This window comes from Lagenorhynchus albirostris, chromosome 5, assembly GCF_949774975.1.
Source record: "Lagenorhynchus albirostris chromosome 5, mLagAlb1.1, whole genome shotgun sequence".
NCBI classification, from domain to species: domain Eukaryota; kingdom Metazoa; phylum Chordata; class Mammalia; order Artiodactyla; family Delphinidae; genus Lagenorhynchus; species Lagenorhynchus albirostris.
In genome coordinates this window covers 137,501,450-137,523,648 of record NC_083099.1, presented here as the reverse complement: position 1 = coordinate 137,523,648, position 22,199 = coordinate 137,501,450, and the positions used below count along the sequence as shown (strand labels likewise).

General features: G+C 39.9%; 1 protein-coding gene across 1 annotated transcript in view; it reads right to left on the bottom strand.

The window, feature by feature from the left end:
- TTC3 (tetratricopeptide repeat domain 3) overlaps positions 1–22,199 on the bottom strand; it is a 139,027-nt gene that overhangs the window by 18,662 nt on the left and 98,166 nt on the right. Inside the window, exons 33-36 of the mRNA XM_060150918.1 lie at positions 20,257–21,304; positions 19,272–19,337; positions 14,129–14,278; positions 1,283–1,422 (exon numbers count right to left, since the gene is read on the bottom strand). Of these exons, the coding sequence (XP_060006901.1) occupies positions 1,283–1,422; positions 14,129–14,278; positions 19,272–19,337; positions 20,257–21,304 (1,404 nt within the window). The remainder of the gene's footprint in view (positions 1–1,282; positions 1,423–14,128; positions 14,279–19,271; positions 19,338–20,256; positions 21,305–22,199) is intronic.

Genomic DNA, 22,199 nt, shown 5'->3' with positions numbered 1-22,199 from the left:
ACTCTAAGTCGCATGTCTGCAGCAAAGATCCCCTGTCTCAGTCCTCTGTCAGGAGCACCTCCAAGGGCTTCAACACGAGACAGAGGAGTAAAGTGTTGGATCATCATCAGTTTAACAGTGGTTCTCTCTCAAAATGAAAACAGGCTTCTATTCTTTAAAACAGAACCTCGGGGCTTCCCTGGTGGCGCAGTGGTTGAGAGTCCGCCTGCCGATGCAGGGGACACAGGTTCGTGCCCCGGTCCAGGAAGATCCCACATGCTGTGGAGCGGCTAGGCCCGTGAGCCATGGCCGCTGAGCCTGCGCGTCCGGAGTCTGTGCTCCGCAATGGGAGAGGCCACAACAGTGAGAGGCCCGCGTACCACAAAAAAAAAAAAAAGAAGTGATGCTCTGACAGTTCTGGGTCTGAACCTTCAGAAGGGTGGGCAGCTTCCACTTCTGCACTCTTGGAAGCTCTTAGCCACCACATAAGCGGTCTGGCTACCATGATGGAGACCACATGGAGAGATCAAATAGATAGAAGAAGCCACATGGAGAGAGAGAAGGCCTGAAACTGCATAGGAAGAAAGAGGCCAAGTCACCCCAGCATCCCAGCTGAGCCCAGCCACAAGAGGAACCACTGACAAGACCAGCAGAAGAATGGTCCGGCCAAACAGCCCAGACTGCAAGAGCAGGATCAAATAAAAATTAATTTCAGCCACTGAGTTTCTGGTGTTTCGTTCAACAGTAGATAACAATTAAGGTGAGGAATCATATGACATATCACTGTTTAGGGAAAGAGGGGTTAGGAATGGATCACAGAGAATCTTGAAACAAACCTGGTCCATCTGACAACTGCCTGAATATATTACCAAATCCTTCATATTACAGAACCAAATTTTAATAATTTAAAGATTCAGGATGGAAGTAATAAATAAAATGATCATCACAGAATCTTAGTGCTGGAAAGAACCTTAGATCTAGACAAGCCCCCTCATTTTACAATAAGGAAGAGGGGTTAAAGGTAATGTTCACAGTAAGAGGTGGTGCTCAGACTGGAAGTTGGTTCTTTGTTGATTTGCAGTCTTACCTTTATGTAATTTATCTGCAAACATGGTAGGTTTATAAAAAGTTTTAGGTGCAATAATTCCCCAACGGATGTTCTTTAAAATGAAATGAAAATACCTAAAATTTTCACTTTACTTGATATAGCTTGAAATTGAATATCAAAAACGAAAAACAACCCAAAATATACCCCAATAATAAATAAATAAGTAAAAATCATTGACTTTCAAGTGTTACTTACAGTTCACTGGCATTTAAAACCTTTTTCATCTTCTTCTTCAGTGCCTTTAGTCTCTCTTGGATTTCTTTTTTCTCCTGTTCCCATTTTTTAATTTCCTTTTCCAAATCTTCGAGGAACCAATCTAATTCTGTCTTTGAGATCTAAAAACATTTTAGAAAGTACCTAAATAAATGGGAAGATATACTTAAAAAAAAAAAAAAAAGAGCCTGAAAGACTATAATTGTGGTGGTGTGCTAGCTTAACCAATGACTCCAGTTCCACAGAACACACACTCAGGAGCTGGCTGTATGTGCTACCCTGGCGGAGGCTGGACATAAAGTCGCACAATACACAGCCTCAGCCCTTAAACAAGGATGGAGAGAGACATGACAGACTATCTGGTACTTGGGAAGGGCTTCTCAAAATCAGTGGTATCTGATCTCTGTCTTAAAAAATGGGTCTGTCACATGGAGAATGGATTCCAAGTAGTGGCAACTGGTGAAGCAGAAGGTTAAAAGAGTAAGGCCTGTCTGTGCAAAAAAGCAAGAGGTGCTACATGGCTGGAGGACAAGGTGGGTGTTCAGAAGTCAGGGCACGGAGAATGGCATCTGAGGCACCTTGGGTTAAAATGATCAAGGGCCTTGTAAGCCATGCTAGGGAGTGTGGACTTTATCCTGCTGAAAACGGGAAGCCAGTGAAGGCTCTTAAGCAGGGTTGTGAGATGATGAGATTCCTATTTTAGAAAAATAACTGAAAGACAAAGAGGTAGACCAAGGTTAAGAGGGTGCATGAAGGACGAGAACAGTGACTTTCACATCTTCTTGACTTTCTCTGACACTTTCTTATTGTGACCCACAATAGCAAATACATTTTAATAATTATCTACAGCATATGTGTATACATATATATGTATGCATGTGTATACACATAAAACTGAAAAAAAATTGCCCTCACTTTCTGAGATGCCCCGGAGCAACTAAACCCGCGTGCCACAACTGCTGAAGCCCACGTGCCTACAGCCCACGCTCCGCAACAAGAGAAGCCACCGCGATGAGAAGCCCGCGCATCGCAACGAAGAGTAGCCCCCCTTCGCCACAACTAGAGAAAGCCTGCACACAGCAACAAAGACCCAACACAGCCAAAAAATAAAAATTAAATTAAAAAAATCTCACTGCAATAGCCCAGGTGAGAGACAATGAGGATGACAGTGGTAGCTGTAGGGATGATAAAAAGAAATAAAGGAAACTTTAGAAGACTAGAATGGCTAAGACCATGTGTCTGACTGGATATATGGTAAAGCAGAAGGTGACAGAGTGAAAGATAAGTTTCTACCTTGGATGAATAACTAAACAAAATTCCATTAACAAAAAAGGAGAATACGGAAGATGTACAGGAAAGAGGGAAATTAACCTAGATATGTATGTTTAAATAAATTTATGAGTAAACAATAAAATATATAGAAGAACTTAATAATTTTGACCCTGCAATCATTTTGATGGAACAGAGTAGAAATTTATAAGTGTCTGACAAAGACTACAAATCAAAGGAATAAAATTCTGAATTCAAACAGTCTTCCAACATAGCCACACAGAAAGGAATAACGTATTTCCAAGTTTTGCTGATTTACACATCTTCTAACAGGCTATTCTAGAGTGGGTTAGCACACCATCAAGACAGGTGTGTTCTGCTCCCCAAAGAACCTTTCCCAACAGGGCAAACTCCAACCCCATTAATATACTACCAACCAAAAGTCCATTCACCAATTAATTAGCTGTAACTTGGAATGCATTTCCCCATAAAAAGCCATGTTAGAAACATCAGTTAAATAGCCAACACTTCTCTTCCAAGAAGCTCACAGTTACAGTGGTTAGCTGAAGAAAACGAGGTCTACAGTGTTAAAGAAGGCAAGTTTCCAGACCATGAAGAGTCTATTTGACTGCAGAAGAAATAGTCTCAACCGGGGTTCTGGGAGCAGGGACATGCGGTGCTAGAAAGACGAGGAGGAAAGCTAAGACTCCCCTCTGAGACGGTTTTGAAAAAGACTCTCGTCTGTCTTCAGCAGCCTCCCGTCTTCCTTTTGGCAGTGGGTTCCGCCCTCTGGGGGCCCTTCCTCCCTCAACACCCTCAAGTTTCTCTGGACCCCTGACTTAAGCCCACCCCCAGCCGAGGGCCTGCCAACTCCCAGGCATACTTCCAGAACGTCCTTCCTCCCCTTCCCTTGCCATCCCTCACCCCGAGGGCGCCTGACTGCAGCACGGCGCTCAGATGAACCACTTCAACCGGCCTGGAAGTATCCACGCTTCACTCTTCAGCCTAAATGATCCTCTAAGCTACAGGGAGTCTGCACACATGTTTTATTTGGCAAGCCCAGTACTTTTCGTTTGCTTTTCAAAATATAAATGTGTTATCTCTGCCTGGTCACAAAGGCTTTTGGTTTGCAACACCTGCCAGAATTTCAGGCAATATGACAAGGAGAAATGAAAAGCTGTTATCTTGATGCTCTGGACGGCTAGGTACAACACCAGTTGAGACAGCCAGCTTGGTCCGCTTTCTTACACAGGTGTTGCCTTTTGAAACTTCTTCTGAACCTACAAATTCTCTAAAAGTTTTATGCCATTTTTCGAGGTGTCATCTCTTCAGTGCTAGCAGATATACAGGCGGTGCATATGCTTGTAAGACGCCAGCCACTTATAAATGAACACGCTCTAGACTAATATTTCTAACATTACTATGTGAATCAGAATGGAGCAATATTTACAAGAGACTAAAAGAAGCACGTTTCAACCTTACTCTTTTCCAGTTTGAAATTCTACTAGTAACGACGACTGCTTAATGAAGTCCCAACTTCATTTCTGCTTAGGGAGCCTTTCATTTTCCACCTCTGACCAGGTTCCCTGTCGCCTGAATTTCCTGCTTAGGCTTAGAATGTGACCAGGTCACTGAGACATGGGTTCAGCTACAGAAACTTGGAGGCTCCTCCTTCAGAAAAGACAGTGTACCCTGAAGCCAAGTTACACAGACTCCCCGTGAAATACGGCTGTCTAGTCAAAAGAGGCATCAACTTACGAGGACATTTCTCCCTCATCAGCTTTCGACACCAAGGTTTCGGATGTTCCTGGGAAGCAGGTTTGCTAACCAGTCCGGGTCCTTAATGACTTTAAAGTCCCGCTGCAGGAGTAGGGTTGACCTCAATGGCCTTGAGATGTGCAGGCCAACTGTTCTAAGGCAGCAGAGGTTCAACAGCTTAGTGACATTCCCTCCATCACGGGGACAGTTCAACTCATTTTCCTTGCTGCAATCTTGCTGATCCTGAATGTGCTGAGGCATTACTGTGACAGAGGTGACCACCATGCCTACTAGGCTTGCAAGATCCTGTATTCTACTACCATGACCAATGTCCATATGCACGCCTTGCTGCTGATGGCCAAGCCAAACTTGTTTCTTGCCTCTATTCTAAGCCAATGATTTCACCTAGGATTCAGCCCTTTGGCTGGGAGATGAGGTACAACCTCAAGGTTATACTGGGACATAAGAACCTACTTGGCAACAAGTACCTCAAGCAGTTCAGGTATCAAAAGGCACAAAGTATTATAAACACACACACACACCCCCCTACAGCTCAGCCATGAAAAATGCTACATGAGTTCATCTGCCATTTGCACTCACCACCCTTCAATGACATAGCAGGCCTAGGGCAGCTATCACGAGCTTGTCTCTGACTACATGAAAAAGAATAATCTGAATGCCTTTCTTTGAAACATTAGAATAGGAGAAACAACAGGCTGTATACAACTGCATCCTGTATTTACACAGTTCACTGACATAATTATAAACACCTCTGAAAGTCTTTTTCTCAATTAGAGAACATTTGGTTTTTATACCTCTTTTTTTAAACCTCAACTATGTTTTAAAATAAATATTTGAAGTGCCTTCAGTAATATATATAATTTAAAAAATACAAAATAAAAAAGAAGGCTAAGTAAAGAAAACAGAATAAAAAGATAAGAATGATAATATAAAAACAGAGCCAGAGTAATATAAAAACAAATGGCATGAGGCCCTAACCATTCTTCAGAAACAGTATTAAAACTTTCTGGCAGTCGAAGTCAAATAAAAACAAGCCCACTGCACGAAGAAACGCAGACAGTAAAAGTAGAGAGAAGTTACTTCTCAGGGCCTCATGAAGAGGATGCTACAGAAAAGTCCTGGAAGATCAGCCAGAGCCTGGCACTTAAGAAGCATCCAATAAATATCTGTCAAATGAAAGAATGGGTGATATCCTCCACTACATACTAGCACTAAATAAAGCAACAATCTTCACACAACGTCCAGGCCTGATGGCCTTTCATGTAGGCTGACAGAATATGAAGACACAATTCACTAAACCCAGTTCTTCAGGGGCCCAGGTACAACTGTTTGATAACATCGGCGGAGCTCCTAGTCTGTACACTGAGATCCAAAGATGGCTAAGAAACAGTCGTCACTTTCAGGGAGATCACAGTTTGGTGGGGGAAATGTGCATAAAAGATAATTACTACACCATACACAAAAATTAACTCAAAATGGATCATAGGCCTAAGTGGAGAGAGCTAAAACTATAAAACTCTAGAATACAGGAGTAAATCCTGGTGCTTGGTGATCTTGGATTTGACAGTGGTTTCTCAGCTGTGACATCAAAAGCATAAGCAACAAAAGAAAAAATAGAGAGAGCGGACTACACTGCAATTTAAAACTTGTGTGCTGCAAATGATACCATCAAGAAAGTGAAAAGACAACCCACGGAACAGGAGATAGAAGAAATAAAGTTGCAAATATGGAAGATGGGAGAAAATATTTCTAAATCATATATTTGATAAGCAACTTGTACCTAGAATACATATATATGAAAACTCTTAATTCAATAATTTAAAAACAAATAATGAAATTAATAAATGGGCAAAGGATTAAAACAGACATTTCTCCAAATTTTCCAAAGATATAAAAATGGACATTAAGCACATGTAAGATGCTCAACATCATTAACCTTTTAGGGAAATGCAAATCAAAACCACAATGAGAAACCACTTTACACCCATCAGAACAGCTAAAATCAAAAAGACATGATAATAAGCATTAGTGAGACCATGGAGAGATTGGATCCCTCATACACTGCTGGTGGGAATGTAAGATGGTGCAGCTGTTTTGGAACAGTATGGAACTTTCTCGAATTCTTAAATATGGGGTTAGCACACGACCCAGCAATTCCACTCCTAGGTATATACCCAAAAGAAATGAAAACATATGTCCACAGAAAAACTTGTACTCAGATGTTCATAGCAATATTATTCATAACAGCCCAAAACTGGAAAGAATCCAAATGTCCATCAACTGATGAATGGGTAAATAAAATGTGATACAGCATACAAAGGAATATTATTCAGCAGTAAAAAGGAATGAAGTGCTGATACATGTTACTCGGATGAATGTACATGCATGGACCCTGAAAACATTAAGCTAGGTGAAAGAAGGCACTCACAAAAGACCACATATAATATGACTCCATTTATATAAAATGCCCAGAACAGGCAAAACCATAGAGTAAATTAGTGCTTGCCTACAGCTGGGGGAGGGAGGGAGGAGAACAGGGAGTGACTGGTAGTGGTTATGAGATTTCGTTTTGGGGCGATAAAAATGTTCTAAACTTAAGATTGTGGTGATGGCTACAACAGCGTGCATACAGTAAAAACACTGACTATATACTTTAAATGGGTGAATTTTATGGTATGTGAATTCTATCTCAATAATGATATTAACAAAATGATAATTACTGTATAATATAGTGTGAGGCACTCATTATCACCACTGCATTAATAACGGCCTTTAACCAAGCCTGAGCTGTTGTCAGTGACTGCTTCCTCAACAACATGATGCCCGAGTTGGACCCAAACAGTGAGGAGGAGTGAGCCAGGCTTGGGGAGGAAGAAGGCCACTTGAAGCAGAAGGAACAGTGCTGGGAAAAGGTCCAGAAGTGAGCAAATCACATGACAAGCACTATCCATTACGTAAGGAAGAAGGCAGAAGATGGAGTTACGTACCAATCACAGAAGGTCTCTTAAGCTCTTGGTAATTACTGAGCATTAGTGAATTACTGGTGCTAACCTACTGTGGCAGAGGGATGGCATTCACAGCCCCATCCTTCACCCCTCCCCATATCTACACCCTTTCTCATGGGACCTTGGCGTTCCCTTCACTAAAGAGGCAGTCTCTTCCCCACCCCTGGCATCTGGGCTGGCTATGTGACTTGCTTTGCCTGATGTGATATTAGCAGTGACTGTCCTCACTTGCCCTTGTACTTACTGGAAGATGAAAGACACATGGAGCAGATCTAGTTGCCCCTGTTGTCCCCGCTGAGGCCATTCTAGCACAGCCAAGAACAGCACAGCCCTAGCTGACCCAAAGGTGAAACAGTCTAGCCAAGCCCCATGGGGATCAGCTAACCCACAGACTCACACATTTAATATTCATTGTTATACATCACTGAGGTTTTTGTGGGTGGTTGTTACTCGGCATTATTATGGCGTCGATTAACTGACAGGCTGCTCATGAAATGCTGAGAAACGTTTTTCAACTGGTTGTGGAACGGACATTCTCTTAAGGGAGAACAAAAGCAAGGTATTTGGAGCCCGACACTCACCACCTGTTCTCCTGCTTAGTACTGGTGTGACTTGGAGGAAGATGCATTAGCAAGTCCGGCCCCCTTTTTCCTTATCAGTAAAATGGAGAGAATATTATATACTATACTGTAACACTAGTATGCTAGGATTGTTTTGAGATTAAATAAAATAATACATGTAAAATATTTACAACTCAGTATGGCACATAACATGAGCTCCATAAATGTTAGATTAAAAAAAAATGCTGGTGCAACTAAGGAGCCCACCTGCCACAACTAAGACCCAGCACAACCAAATAAACAAGTAACTAACTAAATAAATGTTAAAAAAAAAAAAAAAAAGGCTGGGGACCTCCCTGGCGGTCCAGTGGTTAAGACTTCACCTTCCAATGCAGGGGTTGCAGGTTTGATCCCTGGTTGGGGAGCTAAGATCCCACATGCCTCGTGGCCAAAAAAACCAAAAAAACATAAAACAGAAGAGATATTGTAACAAATTCAATAAAGACTTTAAAAATGGCCCACATAAAAAAAAATCTTAAAAAAAAAATTTAAAAAGGCTGGACTTGGCAAGGGCAATAACTGAACAGGAGAACCCCACCTCTGTGAAGATGTGAGCTGAGGAAGCTCTGGCAGGCAGGGGCCCAAGATTCTGTTGAAACAGGACAAAGTTCCAAATTCTACTCCATAAATTATTCTGGGCCACAATTATTTTGACTGTGTTTTAAGAGTCAATGTCAACTAAATCCCCATCTTAGCTCTAAGCAAATCCCATTAAAGCACCTGAAGAACATATGACCTAGGAGAGATGGGGAGTGCCTGCTTAATGGGTACAGGGCTTCTTTTTGGAGTGTTGAAAACGGTTCTGGATTGGATGGTGGTAATGATTATACAACATGATGAATATACTGAAAACCACTGAACTGTATACTTTATAGTGGTTAAAGGTGAATTTTACCTTAATAAAACAAGAAAGAACATATGCCCTTGAGCAACATGGCAACCAGTTATAACCTGCTGGTTGCAGGTGAGACGTACATTAAAAACAATAGGAGACTCTGGCTTTAGAATTGCTATTTTCCTCTGGCAGTGAACAGAGAATAGGCCCATCCCTAACGATAATCAAACTCCATCAGCTATATGCAATAGCTGGCCCAGATTCTTACTGATGCTTTGTAAACGCTCAGCGCTTTTCAAGTACTTTGTAAATAAGTGATTTTTCTCAAAGAGGGCATGACAGCATTCTGGGTGGGACAATTCTTCCTCCTTCTATACTTATCTCTGGCCATTCCCCACCCCTTTCCAACCACCTCTGTGAGTCCTCACAAAACTATGAAGTAGAGATTACATTATTAATGAGGAAACTGAGGGTCGAAGAGATGGAGTAAATTATTTTAGGTCACAAAGCTATTAAGTGGTGGTGCTGGGGTCACTAGCCAGGCAGTCTGACTCTTATTGCCCAAGTTTTTTTATTTTTGGCTGCGTTGGGTCTTCGTTGTTGTGCATGGGCTTTCTCTAATCGCAGCGAGCAAGGGCTACTCTTAGCTGCCGTGTGCGGGCTTCTCATTGCGGGGCTTCTCTTGTTGCAGAGCACGGGCTCTAGGCATGCAGGCTTCAGTAGTTGTGGCACGTGGGCTCAGTAGCTGTGGCTCGTGGGCTCTAGAGCGCAGGCTCAGTAGTTGCGGCACACGGGCTTAGTTGCTCTGCTTGCCTGAGTTCTTAAACGTGATTTGCTACTGCTTGCCTCTCTCTTCTCTATAAGGGGGAAGGGCTGTTGTATTTAATATATCCAAATGTGGGATCAAGAAACTTTAAGTATTAGCTCATAACCTCAGTGATCTAAGAGAGTCAAAGGCCAAGGGAAAGATCAACAAAAGTGGAAATTCCTTTTTACATTTATAAAAGATTTTCCACAAGTGAATTCTGAGTATAGTCATGATTAATAAAGAAGTTATCTGCTTGGCCTCATCTGCTCTTGTGCAGACGACAACCTAAGGATCTCAGACAAGCAATTTATCCTGCTAGGAAACAGGTATACATTTTACATGGAAAGTCTAATAACCTAACTGGCCTGTAATTTGAGGGACTAAATAATGGCTCTTTTTAGAAAATGGACTGACTACTCTTAAGTACAACCACGTGGAACCCGACCCAGAGCCTTAGCCAAGTTAAAAAGCAGGTCAGAAGCCCAAGCCCACCAGCCAAAGCTGCTGCTCTCACAGCCCTCCTCCCTGCGCGCTCATTTACTGTACATTTCTTGGTCAAGTGTACAAAGAAGCCTTGATGAGCTGCACAAATACAGGACCCAGTCAGACCAGCAGTTTATAAAGCTGGACAAGCCTCTGCCAGAAAGAAAGAAACCTCACTCACCAGATGCCCACCTAAAATTAAGTGGCTGAGTCTGCAAATCTGCCCTCAGCACTTAATCGGGTGAACACAGGCATTCCCGCACGGATTTATTAAAACTGAAAACTGAATTTTCCTGAGGCAATACAAAGTTTACAAAAATATGTTATTTTGTTAAGCCCCCCAAGTAGCTTATCCAAATTAGTGTTCTGTGAGCCACTGTGCAGGGCTTTACTTTTGCTCATTTTTCCCTCTTCGCAATCAAGAAGACTTCATTCATCTGGGCAACTGAGCAGAAAGGCTGCTTCCTTCCAATTCTTCTCATTCTTCAAACCTCCCCGGTCTCATCCCAAGTAAAAACATGTCCTAAGGAATGTTACAACAGTAACCTTTACATACCAACCCTTTTCTTCTGGGCATACTTAAATCTCAATAAATGAGTTTATTGATTAAGGTCCCACAGCTCGTTTTCCTCTACTTAATATGTGACGTCAGCTATTGACTCAGACATCTGGAACAAATTCTTCCTTTCTTAAATGGACTAACAGCCCTTTGTTACCTCTGTACAAAAGACCTCAGTTTTTACAAGCTGATTATAAAATGGGCAGAAGACCTGAAAAGATATTTTTCCAAAGAAAACATTAAGATGGCCAACAGGTACATGAAAAGATGCTCAACATCACTCATCATGAGAGAAATACAAATCAAAACTACAATGAGATATCACCTCACACCTGTCAGAATGGCTGTCATCAAAAAGAACACAATAGGACTTCCCTGGTGGCACAGTGGTTAAGAATCCGCCTGCCAATTCAGGGGACACAGGTTTGATCCCTGGTCTGGGAAGATCTCACATGCCGTGGAGCAACTAAGCCTGTGCACCACAACTACTGAAGCCCGCGCATCCTAGAGCCTGTGCGCTGCAACTACTGAAGCCCGCACTCTCTAGGGCCTGCGTGCCACAACTACTGAAGCCCGCACGCCTAGAGCCTGTGCTCTGCAACAAGAGAAGCTACCTCAGTGAGAAGCCCACGCACTGCAACGAAGAGTAGCCCCCGCTCGGCACAACTAGAGAAAGCCCACTTGCAGCCACCAAGACCCAATGCATCCAAAAAAAATTTTAAAAAGAGCACAATAAATGCTGGCAAGGATGTGGAGAAAAGGGAACCCTTGTACACTGTTGGTGGGAATGTAAATTGGTGCAGCCACTATGGAAAACAGAATGGAGGTTCTTCAGAAAACTAAAAATAGAGCTACCACATGATCCAGCAATTCCACTCCTGGGTATATATCCAAAGAACATAAAAACACGAATTCAAAAAGATATATGCACCCCAATATTCACAGCAGCACTATTTACAATAGCTAAGATATGGAAGCAACCTAAGTGTCCATCAACAGATGAATGGATAAAGAGATGTGGTATATATACACAATGGAATATTACTCAGCCATAAGAAAGAATGAAGTTCTGTCATTTGGAAGAACATGGATGGACCTGGAGGGTATTCTGCTAAGTGAAATAGGTCAGACAGAGAAAGACAAGTCTCTATTTTATTGCTTATTTGTAGAATCTAAAGTATAAAACAAACGAATGAATGTAACAAACCAGACTCACAGATAGAACAAATTGGCGTACAATCTAATAAAAATATCAAGTCACCATGTTGTACATCTGAAACTAATATTGTAAATCAGCTATATTTCAATTTTAAAAAAAAGACCTTAGTTTAAAAAACAAATGTACCATGATTTCCTCACATCTATAATTCCATTCTCCCACTAATTCAACTGGGCCTTGCCATGAATCAGTATTACTCCAAGAACCAGTCACATGTAACTGAAGGTCAATCTTAACTAATGGAAGTCAAGATCAGGAGACTCAACCAAGATACTCTGGGTGACTTTACAGTTCTAGTATGCCAACGCTCCATGGCTTATTTTTATATTTCCTGAGTAGTAAGATTAAGATGATGATGATAGTAGTAGTAATAATAGTGGCGGGCAACACTTAGAGAGCTCTTACTATGCACCAGGCAACGTTAAGTACATTTGGCCTTCTGTATCCTCAGATGTGGAACTCTCGGATACAGAGGGCTAACCATATTGCAGCACTGTATACAAGGGACTTGAGAATCTGTGGATTTGGGTATGTCTGAATGGGTCCTGGAACCAATCCCCTGCAGATACTGAGGGATAACTGTACTTTACAAGTATTAATCTAACCGGGCAAATGGGAGCTACTGTTACCCAAACTTTCCAGATAAGAAACTAAAGCACAGAGATGCTAAATACCTTGACCAAGATCAGAACTAGTATAGAACTAAGCCTGGATCTGAATCCAGTCAGTCTGACTCCAGGCCTCACACTCTGAACCACTATTGCTACACAACTTGTCTCACTATAAACAAGAATTTAGGGACTTGCCTGGTGGCAATGGTTAAGAATCCGCCTCCCAATGCTGGGGACGCAGGTTCGATCCCTGGTCTGGGAAGATCCCACATGCTGCAGAGCAACTAAGCCTGTACGCCACGACTACTGAGCCTGCACTCTAGAGACTGCAAGCCACAGCTACTGAAGCCTGCACGCCTAGAGCCCATTCTCCACTGCAAGAGAAGCCACCACAATGAGAAGCCTGCGTGCCTCAACGAAGAGTAGCCTCCACTCGCCGCAACTAGAGAAAGCCCAAGTGCAGCAACGAAGACCCAACGCAGCCAAAAAAAAAATGCCATGAATTCAGAACACAATGATAAAAAAATTTAAACAATAATAATTTAACTTGGAGCTTAGTCACCAGAAAATACTTTTGGTTTTTTTTTGGTATTTATTTATTTATTTTAACATCTTTATTGGAGTGTAATTGCTTTACAATGGTATGTTAGTTTCTGCTTTATAACAAAGTGAATCAGCTATACATATATATACCCATACCTCCTCCCTCTTGAGTCTCCGTCCCATCCTCCCTATCTCACCCCTCTAGGTGGCCACAAAGCACCAAGCTGATCTCCCTGTGCTATGCGGCTGCTTCCCACTAGCTATCTATTTTACATTTGGTAGTGCATACGTAAGTCCATGCCACGCTCTTACTTCATCCCAGCTTACCCTTCCCCCTCCCCATGTCCTCAAGTCCATTCTCTATGTCTGTGTCTTTATTCCTGTCCTGCCCCTACGTTCTTCAGAACCATTTTTTTTATTCCATATATATGTGTTAGCATACGGTATTTGTTTTTCTCTTTCTGACTTACTTCACTCTGTATGACAGACTGTCCATCCACCTCACTACAAATAACTCAATTTCATTTCTTTTTATGGCTGAGTAATATTCCATTGTATATATGTGACACATCTTCTTTGTCCATTCATCTGTCGATGGACACTTAGGTTGCTTCCATGTCCTGCCTATTGTAAATAGAGCTGCAATGAACATTGTGGTACATGATTCTTTTTGAATTATGGTTTTCTCAGGGTATATGCCCAATAGTGGGATTGCTGGGTCATATGGCAGTTCTATTTTTAGTTTTTTAAGGCACCTCCATACTGTTCTCCATAGTGGCTGTATCAATTTACATTCCCACCAGCAGGACAAGAGGGTTCCCTCAGAAAATAGTTTTAGTTAAGCAAACAAACTGAATTATGATATATGAAAATTCAGATTCACAGCCCTTTTCTTAGACTGCAACTTGCAGAGCTTCTAAAACACTGCAAAAAAAAATACTGTTACTTTAATATGTCATAAAGAAATCTGAAATAGGCAACGAGAAAGATTCCTTTTGTTTAGCCAACAATGCAGTAGCCCAGCTAACTGAGGCTACACGAGCACAATTCTCCTAATGATACCGCATGCTATTAAAGAGGGTTTCAGATAGGGTTACCTTGTTTTCTTCTAGGTGCCTTTTCAACTTTTCTTCCAAATCCTTGGTTTCTTCTGAGCCCTTGATATTTCTCTGCTCATAATTTTCACATGCTTCCTTAAGCTGCTCTTGTAAAACTTGGTACTCCTTTTCAATCTGTGAAATACTCCCCTAAAAGTATAATACAAAATTATCTATTAAAAGTAGTTTTAAAAGCCTATTTCTGATCTTGTTCTGAACTGTCTCTTAAAATAAACAAAGGAGAATATATGGCAGATGAAAATTTACAAGGGAAATGTCACAATAATTCAAGAATTAAAAACCCGTTACACTGTTTATCAAAGCCAGCTCTTTCTTTCTTTCTTTCTTTGGCTACATTGGGTCTTAGTTGTGACATGTGGGATCTTTGTTGAGGCATGTGGTGTCTTTTTTTGTTGCAGCGCACGGGCTCAGTAGTTGCAGTGTGTGGGCCTAGCTGCCCCGCGGCATGTGGGACCCCAGTTCCCCAACCAGGGGTCAAACCTGGGTCCCCCACAATGGAAGACAGACTCCCAACCACTGGACCATCAGAGAAGTGCCAAGCCAGCTCTTTTTTTAAAAAAAAAATTATTCATATTACTGGAACTCACAAGGAAACTTCTCAATATGTACCACAATTAGCTCTGAATATTTGTTTTAGAAGAGTCCAATATTAAATTAACAGTTTGATGTGAATGTCATCCTCCACAATTAACATCAAGAACTACTTACCAGCTTTAAAAACTGCAAATTTATGCATATTTTAGATATGAACAGGACATATTAATTTTGGCCCTACTTTTATAGTGTTTCAAATGGATAGTTGCTGATATTTTTAAAAGACGAGTTAAAATAGTATCAATAAATTATTTACAGTTATGTAACTGTCTCCCAGACAGCTTAAAAAAAAAGCAAACAGGGCTTCCCTGGTGGCGCAGTGGTTGAGAGTCCACCTGCCGATGCAAGGGACACGGGTTCGTGCCCCGGTCCGGGAAGATCCCACATGCTGCGGAGCGGCTGGGCCCGTGAGCCTTGGCCGCTAAGCCTGCGCGTCTGGAGCCTGTGCTCCGCAACGGGAGAGGCCACAACAGTGAGAGGCCTGCATACCGCAAAAACAAAACAAAACAAAAACAAAAACAAAAAAAAGCAAACAGAAGTCATACTGCAATGTGAAATGTTGGCAAACAATGAGTAGCATTTATGTATTTTTTTAAAGCCTTTCATACTGCTAAGACTGGCAGCAATCACACATTTGTGTCTGAAAGAAGCACCTGTTTGATGCTGGCAACTCCTCCCAGCTGCAGGTGACTGCTCTACCAAGATACTAGGGGCCTTGGCAGCCAGGCTTTGGAAATCTAACCCAGTGGCACAAACTTGATCCATCTTCCCCATCTCCTGCACCTCTCCCAGCATCTTAGCATCTTCCAAGTGTAAAAAGGCACGGAATCAAGGTTTTGAAATTCTATAAATTATCAGAGAACCGTGCACTGTGGCCAAGGTGACCATACGTGCCAATTTGCTGTGAAGAGTCTCAGTTTTTGTCATCCAGACTGAAAGTTCAGCTCTACGAATACAGCCCATATTTAAATAATCAACTAAATGGTGAACCTTACTATGACCCACAAGCAAGCCTTTACAGTTTTAGATCTTAGTTATTTCTGTTTTCAGTCTCAATTCAGCAAAAGGATCACAATGCAACTCAGTATTATGAATTAATTCATATGCCCCAAATTGCTAACAGAGACAGGCAGCACGTTATATGCCATCTCTATGTTATTATACTTAAATTTCACCACAACTGTGTAAGAGGTATGTTATTTTCAGTTTTTAAAGATCAGGAAACCAAGGTTTAGAGAAGACAGGCAACTTCTCAAAGTCCCAGAAGAAAGCAGCCGTGCTGGGGATAATTTTAAGTCTCACTGGTTGAGAAACCAGCAATCAACTATGCTAATGTCAAGGTCTTGAAACTAAGAGCTAATTTAAGAAAGCATTCGTGAATTATCCCAACACTGATGAAAATAGTTATATGAGGGTAAAAACACTGGCTCAAACACCACAGCGTACCTGGTTAAAGCTAAGTAGTGTAAGAACTCAATACCACTCATTCTACTTGGTATACACTCATATTCAGACAACAATGTTCACCACAGCACTGTAAGCATGAAAAGTTAACATAATCTAAATGTTCGACAAAAGAATCTAGTCAAATAATCTATGAATTCATATAATGGAATACCAAGCATGCATTAAAAATGTTGGTGAAAAATTGGTATTTACTGACATGGAAAAAAGTCCACAATATATTAAGACTGAAAATTTCAAATGTAACATATATGGTATGATACCATCTTTTAAAAAGCATTGCTAAAATAAATAAACAAATAAAATAAAATAAAAAGCATTGCTAACTTAAATGCCAATGTTAAAATAAAACCTGGAAGGCTGCACATCAAATTCTAACACGGGTGATGGGAATGTAGATAATTTTCAATTTCTCTTTCATAATTTTCAGTATTGTTCATTAAAAAATTTAAGGGCTCTATATTATATTTTATAATTGGCTAAAACTGTAAAGCTATTTGTAAAAATAGTAGCAGGCAACACGAAGTTCTAACCTTACTTATTCCTAATTAATTACACACCTGATATTATAAATCACTCCTAATCAGTGATCATAGAATTGCTTCATTTTTAAACGACAGAATAATATTCATTATATGGATGTACCATAATTCACTTAACTAGTGAGTATCGATGGATATTCACGTTGTATTCAATTTTTTGTTGACATAAAACAGATAAAACAAATATACAAATATCCTGTTCACTGGTCTCTGTACACATATATGAACGCAGATAAATTCCAAATTGCCTTCCCCCAAAATTTACATTTTTATATTCTTTCAATAATGTATAAATGATTGTTTTTCTTACTTCCATTGGGGTTGGGCACCATTTTATATGTTTAAAAATTATCCTTATTTCTTTTATTGCAGATTGTCTATTCCCATCCATTCCCATTTTTGTGTCAGATTATTAATTTTTTCCTTATTGATTTACAGCAACTTCATATGCTAAGCAAGGAAATTAGTTCTCTGTCCTATGCTGCAAATAATTTTCCTAGTTGGTCATTTGTGTTCTGATGCTGCATATATTTGTTCATACATATATATATGTTATGTGCATGTACAGACACATTACATATGTGTGTGTGAACACATATACACAAATACTTTTCTGTCCTGCTGTTCATTAATCTTATTTTAAAAATTTTCCTTTTCTTCTAGGTACTCTTCTAGGTCCAGTTTTTAATATTTAAATATTTTATCTGCCTGGAATTTATTCTGGTATATGGAATGAGGTAGGGATCCAAGTTAATTTTTTCTAGATGGCAACGCACTTCTCCTAACACCACGTATTTAATAATCTACTTTTTGCTCACCAACAGCTAGCATTTTTATTAGACCTTAAATTTCTATATTTTGTTCTACTGGATTCTTAGTCTAATGGTCTATTTATGTGCTAGTATAGATTTATATTATGTTTTGATACCTACCTGCACAACTCCCATTCCTATACTTTCTTTTCCATGGGCATTCTTGATGTTTGTTTTTCCATATGAAGTTTAGAATCAATTTGTCCAGTTTCAAATAAATTCTATGCAGTAGCCAGCCACCAAGGTGGCCCCCAAGATCCTTGCCTTTTGGTATTCATGCCATTGTATAATCCTCGCCTACAATGTATCAGGGTTGGTGGGTTGGTCTATGTGACCAAGACAAATACAGCAGAAGCGATACAATGTGACTTCCTGAAGTAGGTCATGAAAGCCACTGTTACTTCTGCCTTGGATCACCCACTCTGGGGAAAGCCAGGCCTCAGGAGGACACTCAAGCAGCCCTAGGTGGAGGTCCACAGGCAAGGAACTCATGCCTCCTGCCAACAGCCAGCACCAACTTGCTAGGCATGTGAATGAGCCATCCTGGAGGTAGCACCTCCAGTCCCAGTTACTCCTGCAGATGCTTGAGCCAAGGTTAACACCTTGACTGCAGCTCATAAGAAATATCTGGAATGACCCAGCTAAACTGCTCCTCCATTCCTGACTCATAGAAACTGTGAGGTAGCTTGTTATGCAGCAATAGATAACTAATACACTCTGTTCATGTTTGTTTTGAGACTGTGTTAAATTAAAATCTTTAGAGAGAACCAATCTCTTTAATAATAGGTCATCCTATTCAAGTACACTGAACATTTTCTCATTAAGTCTTCTGTGTGTCTCAGTAGCATTTTAAAGTCTTCTTTCACAGGTTTACATATTTTATCTTTTTGATGCTATTGAAAATGTAATCTTTTCTTTTAATATAATTTGCAATGGGTTGCTTATATATGGAAAGGAATTTTATCCAATCAACCTTCTGAATTATCTTACATTTTGGTATTGGGTTTTCAGTTGATCACTTTGGATGTTCCAGGGACACAGTCTTAGCCTCTGTAAATAATGATACTTATACCTCCACCTTTAAAATCTTATTTTTTTCTCTTATCTGATTTCATCAGCTAATATCTCCAGGATAATAATAAATATTAATGATGATATATAACCTTTAAGCAAGATGACGCATTTGGCTTAAGAAAGATACAAGCATGTTGAAAAGTATTCATCTATTCCCATTTGATTATGAGTTTTAGTCAAGAAAAAAACTTGAATTTTTTCCAATACCCTATCAGCAACTATGGAGTTGATCAAATGACTTTTCTCTTAAGATATATTAACACAGTAATTATATTAATAGATTTTCTAATTGAATCATTCTTAAAGTGGTGAAAGTTTTTATAATAATTTCTGTATTATTCATGTGAATAAGCTTTTATTTATAAATTAATACAGGCTCATTATACCAGTTAAAACAATAAAGCCATTATACTTCACAATCAGTAAGCTAGAAAAAACTTACCTTTTCCTCTGCCTCCCCTTCCCAAATTCAAACAATAAAAACAAAACAATAATTTTTTGGTATGTTCTAAAGCTTATTCTATAATGTTTTGTATGGAATAACTGGCTTCAAAATAGTTCTAAGTTCGTCATTCCCATCTAGTTAAAAGTAAAGAAAATTAAACCTTTAAACAGTTTAATATGATTCTGACTCACCTGTTGTGCCTCAAAAGGATCATACGGCTCAGTATTGACTTCCTGATGCATTATATTCCGAGACACCTTTGGGGCAAAACAAATACATTCAGTCTATCTCAACTGCACTAGTAAAATAAATCCATCATGTAATAACATTTTGAAACGTGCCCATAACTTTTTCAAGGTTTTTTTTGGCCACTTTAGATAATGTTCTATGCTTTCTACAAATATCTGTAACAGGAAAAAGTAATCATTTATAATTAGTAAAAGTGAAAATGATTTGGGTTCATTACTGTTAACATAATTCTTCAAAGTTTTCTAGAAAGCAAAAAACTTAATGAGTAGGAGGATAACCAATAAGGATTTAATGAATTCATGCCTGATGAAGTTAACTATAGAGAAACCTTAGCTTATTCTCATGCTTGTCAGGAAGGAACTTTTATTCACATCTCTCGTTTCTCTCCATCTGGTTGTGTCTTTTAACTCCCTCACTCCTCCCCTGGTTTGGTAGGAGAATTGGGCATGTGCAGCCCAGACTCTTCCTTTTTTCTTTTTCTTGGGAGCTGTCCATGCAGAAAGCACGTTTTCCCCTTCCTTCTCCATGCACTATGTCTTAGGGGCAGGCACCCAAGTTAGGAGGCCTTCTAGTCCAGCACTGCTGTAACTAGGTGGGGAAGCTGGTATGTCACGGGCTTCACTCTTAGGATATGCACTCTCTACAGAAACAGCCACATCTTCCTGCCATACTTTTATTAATTATCAAGGTGATGTTTTGGCTCCATCTGCTGGTTCCACTATCTTATTTCTCAACTGGTGCAAAACTTGGATAGGAAGGATGTTATTTACCAAACCCAAAAATTCCTTCTGGCATTACCTGTCACGCCCTACAAAAGGGTTCATAAAGTCCATCATTTTAAAGAATTTTAGTAAATATAATGGCAAAGAAAAATGAAGAGGAAAGTTTAACTTTAGTATTAAGAAGGCTTTCTATTTTCAGTCTTACCTGTACAGCAACCATTTGTGTATGTGGAATATCTGTTACTTCATCGGTGCTTTCTGGATTTACTTCCCGCTTGGCAGAATTTCCACAGTGGTCATCATTTCTGTTAGATTCACTTTGGGCTGTATCAGCACCATCCGTGATGCACTGTGACTTTACTGATATTTCCAAAGATTCCTGAAGGATTTGTGTTTCAGAGGCAATCTGGTTACCAGGGGCATTCTCAGCACTGAAATGATGGCCCTCAAAACGCACTTCTGTTATGTCACTGGCTACAAAAGACGGCACCACTGGTATTGATCTTTGCAGCTGATATTCAGAAGAAACTCTGGCCAGAGGTGCATAAATGCTATACTGGGGCAAAGTCGGTAACACATTTATAAACGCTGGTGGTGTCTGGGTAATGTCAAATCCCCGAAAGGGAAGATACGTACAGTATCCTGTGACCAACTGGGGTTGAGTCCAATAGGTTGGTTTCACATCCTCTGTAACTGGTTTGGGAGAATTAGAGGAGACATGTTTGTGACTTGTGTCCTCGGAGACTGGTTTGGGAGAATCAGAAGACACCCCTTTGGGCTTCTCATCCTCAGAAACTGATTTGGAAGAATTATCGGAAATTAGTTTCGGCTTCACAGCTTCACAAGGTGACTGGGGAGAATTAGCAGATGTAAGGTGGGGCTTCACATCCTCAGAAGCTGGTGCTGAAGATAAGTCAGACACTGGTTTGGATTTCACATCTGGTTTAAATTCCCTAGCAGTTGGATTCAGCGGTAGTTTAACTCGTAAATACTCTCCTGTTTTCGAAATTTCTTCTACTTTTGTCTTAATGTTTTTCTTCTTTCTCTTTTTCTTAAGCCGTAACGCAACTTTCTTCAATGCAATACAGTTGTCAATCACAACAAAACGAGGACATCCCAGGAGAAAAGATTTCAAACCACCTGCTTTTTCTAGTATCTGTCGAGTTTCTTCTGGGAAAAACTCATATTCTTCAGAAAACATCTTGTTACTCATGTCCAAGGGACCATGTTCCTCTAACAACTGAGAGAAATAACTTGGAAAAAATTTACATAAGTTATTATAAGGAAGTACTTGTACATGTTTATCTGAAAAAAATATTTCCCAAAATTTCTCCCAAAGCAAAATACTACTTCACTTCTAACTGATCTTGACACCTCCCCAACAAATATGTTATACTCATATTAAATCTGAGAAAGGCTAACTGTAATCAATGATACTATAAATAAAATTTTGTTTACCCCTCAGAAAATAATCCTTTAAAAAATTTGGGGGAAAAAAGCTAAAGGAGATTAAAAAGTTATTTTTATAAGTTTCAGTTAAATAATTATTCACTATATTTTAAAAAACAATGAAAATCAAAGAAACTTATTCAAGAAAAATAACAAGGCTATCAATAACAAGAACATCAAATGAAAAAAGGAAATCAAATATCAAAAAAATCCTATTGGAATTTACATATAGTAAATCTATTAACATTTCTCTGTTTAGGAATATACAATGATTCAGAATTATTGAAATCAATCAGGTCTGATCAATAAACCACCACAGTGCAGGATCAGATCCACAGTAATGGGGCCAATCCCTTAACCTGCCTCCATCTGTGGACTGGGTTTGTTCACTCCAGTTCTGGGGCCATGTTCTTTTGCCATTCTTGTGCCAGGCTCAAAGAGGCTTCCTCTCCCATTTGAATTTGGTATTCAGTCTGTAACAGTGGCACAACTAGCAAGAAAGACACATACCAAGTACACTAAGAAGGCTTTTTCAAGAGCAAAAACCTCCAAAGGAACATTCTTAGTAAATTAAAGCTAACCAGGAAGATAACTTATTCAGGAGGAAGGTAAAAACAATACATCTTTGAAGCAAAAGAAAACCACTTTATGTGCAGATGCTGCTGCACATAAATGCACAGGACAATTACAAGTGATTAA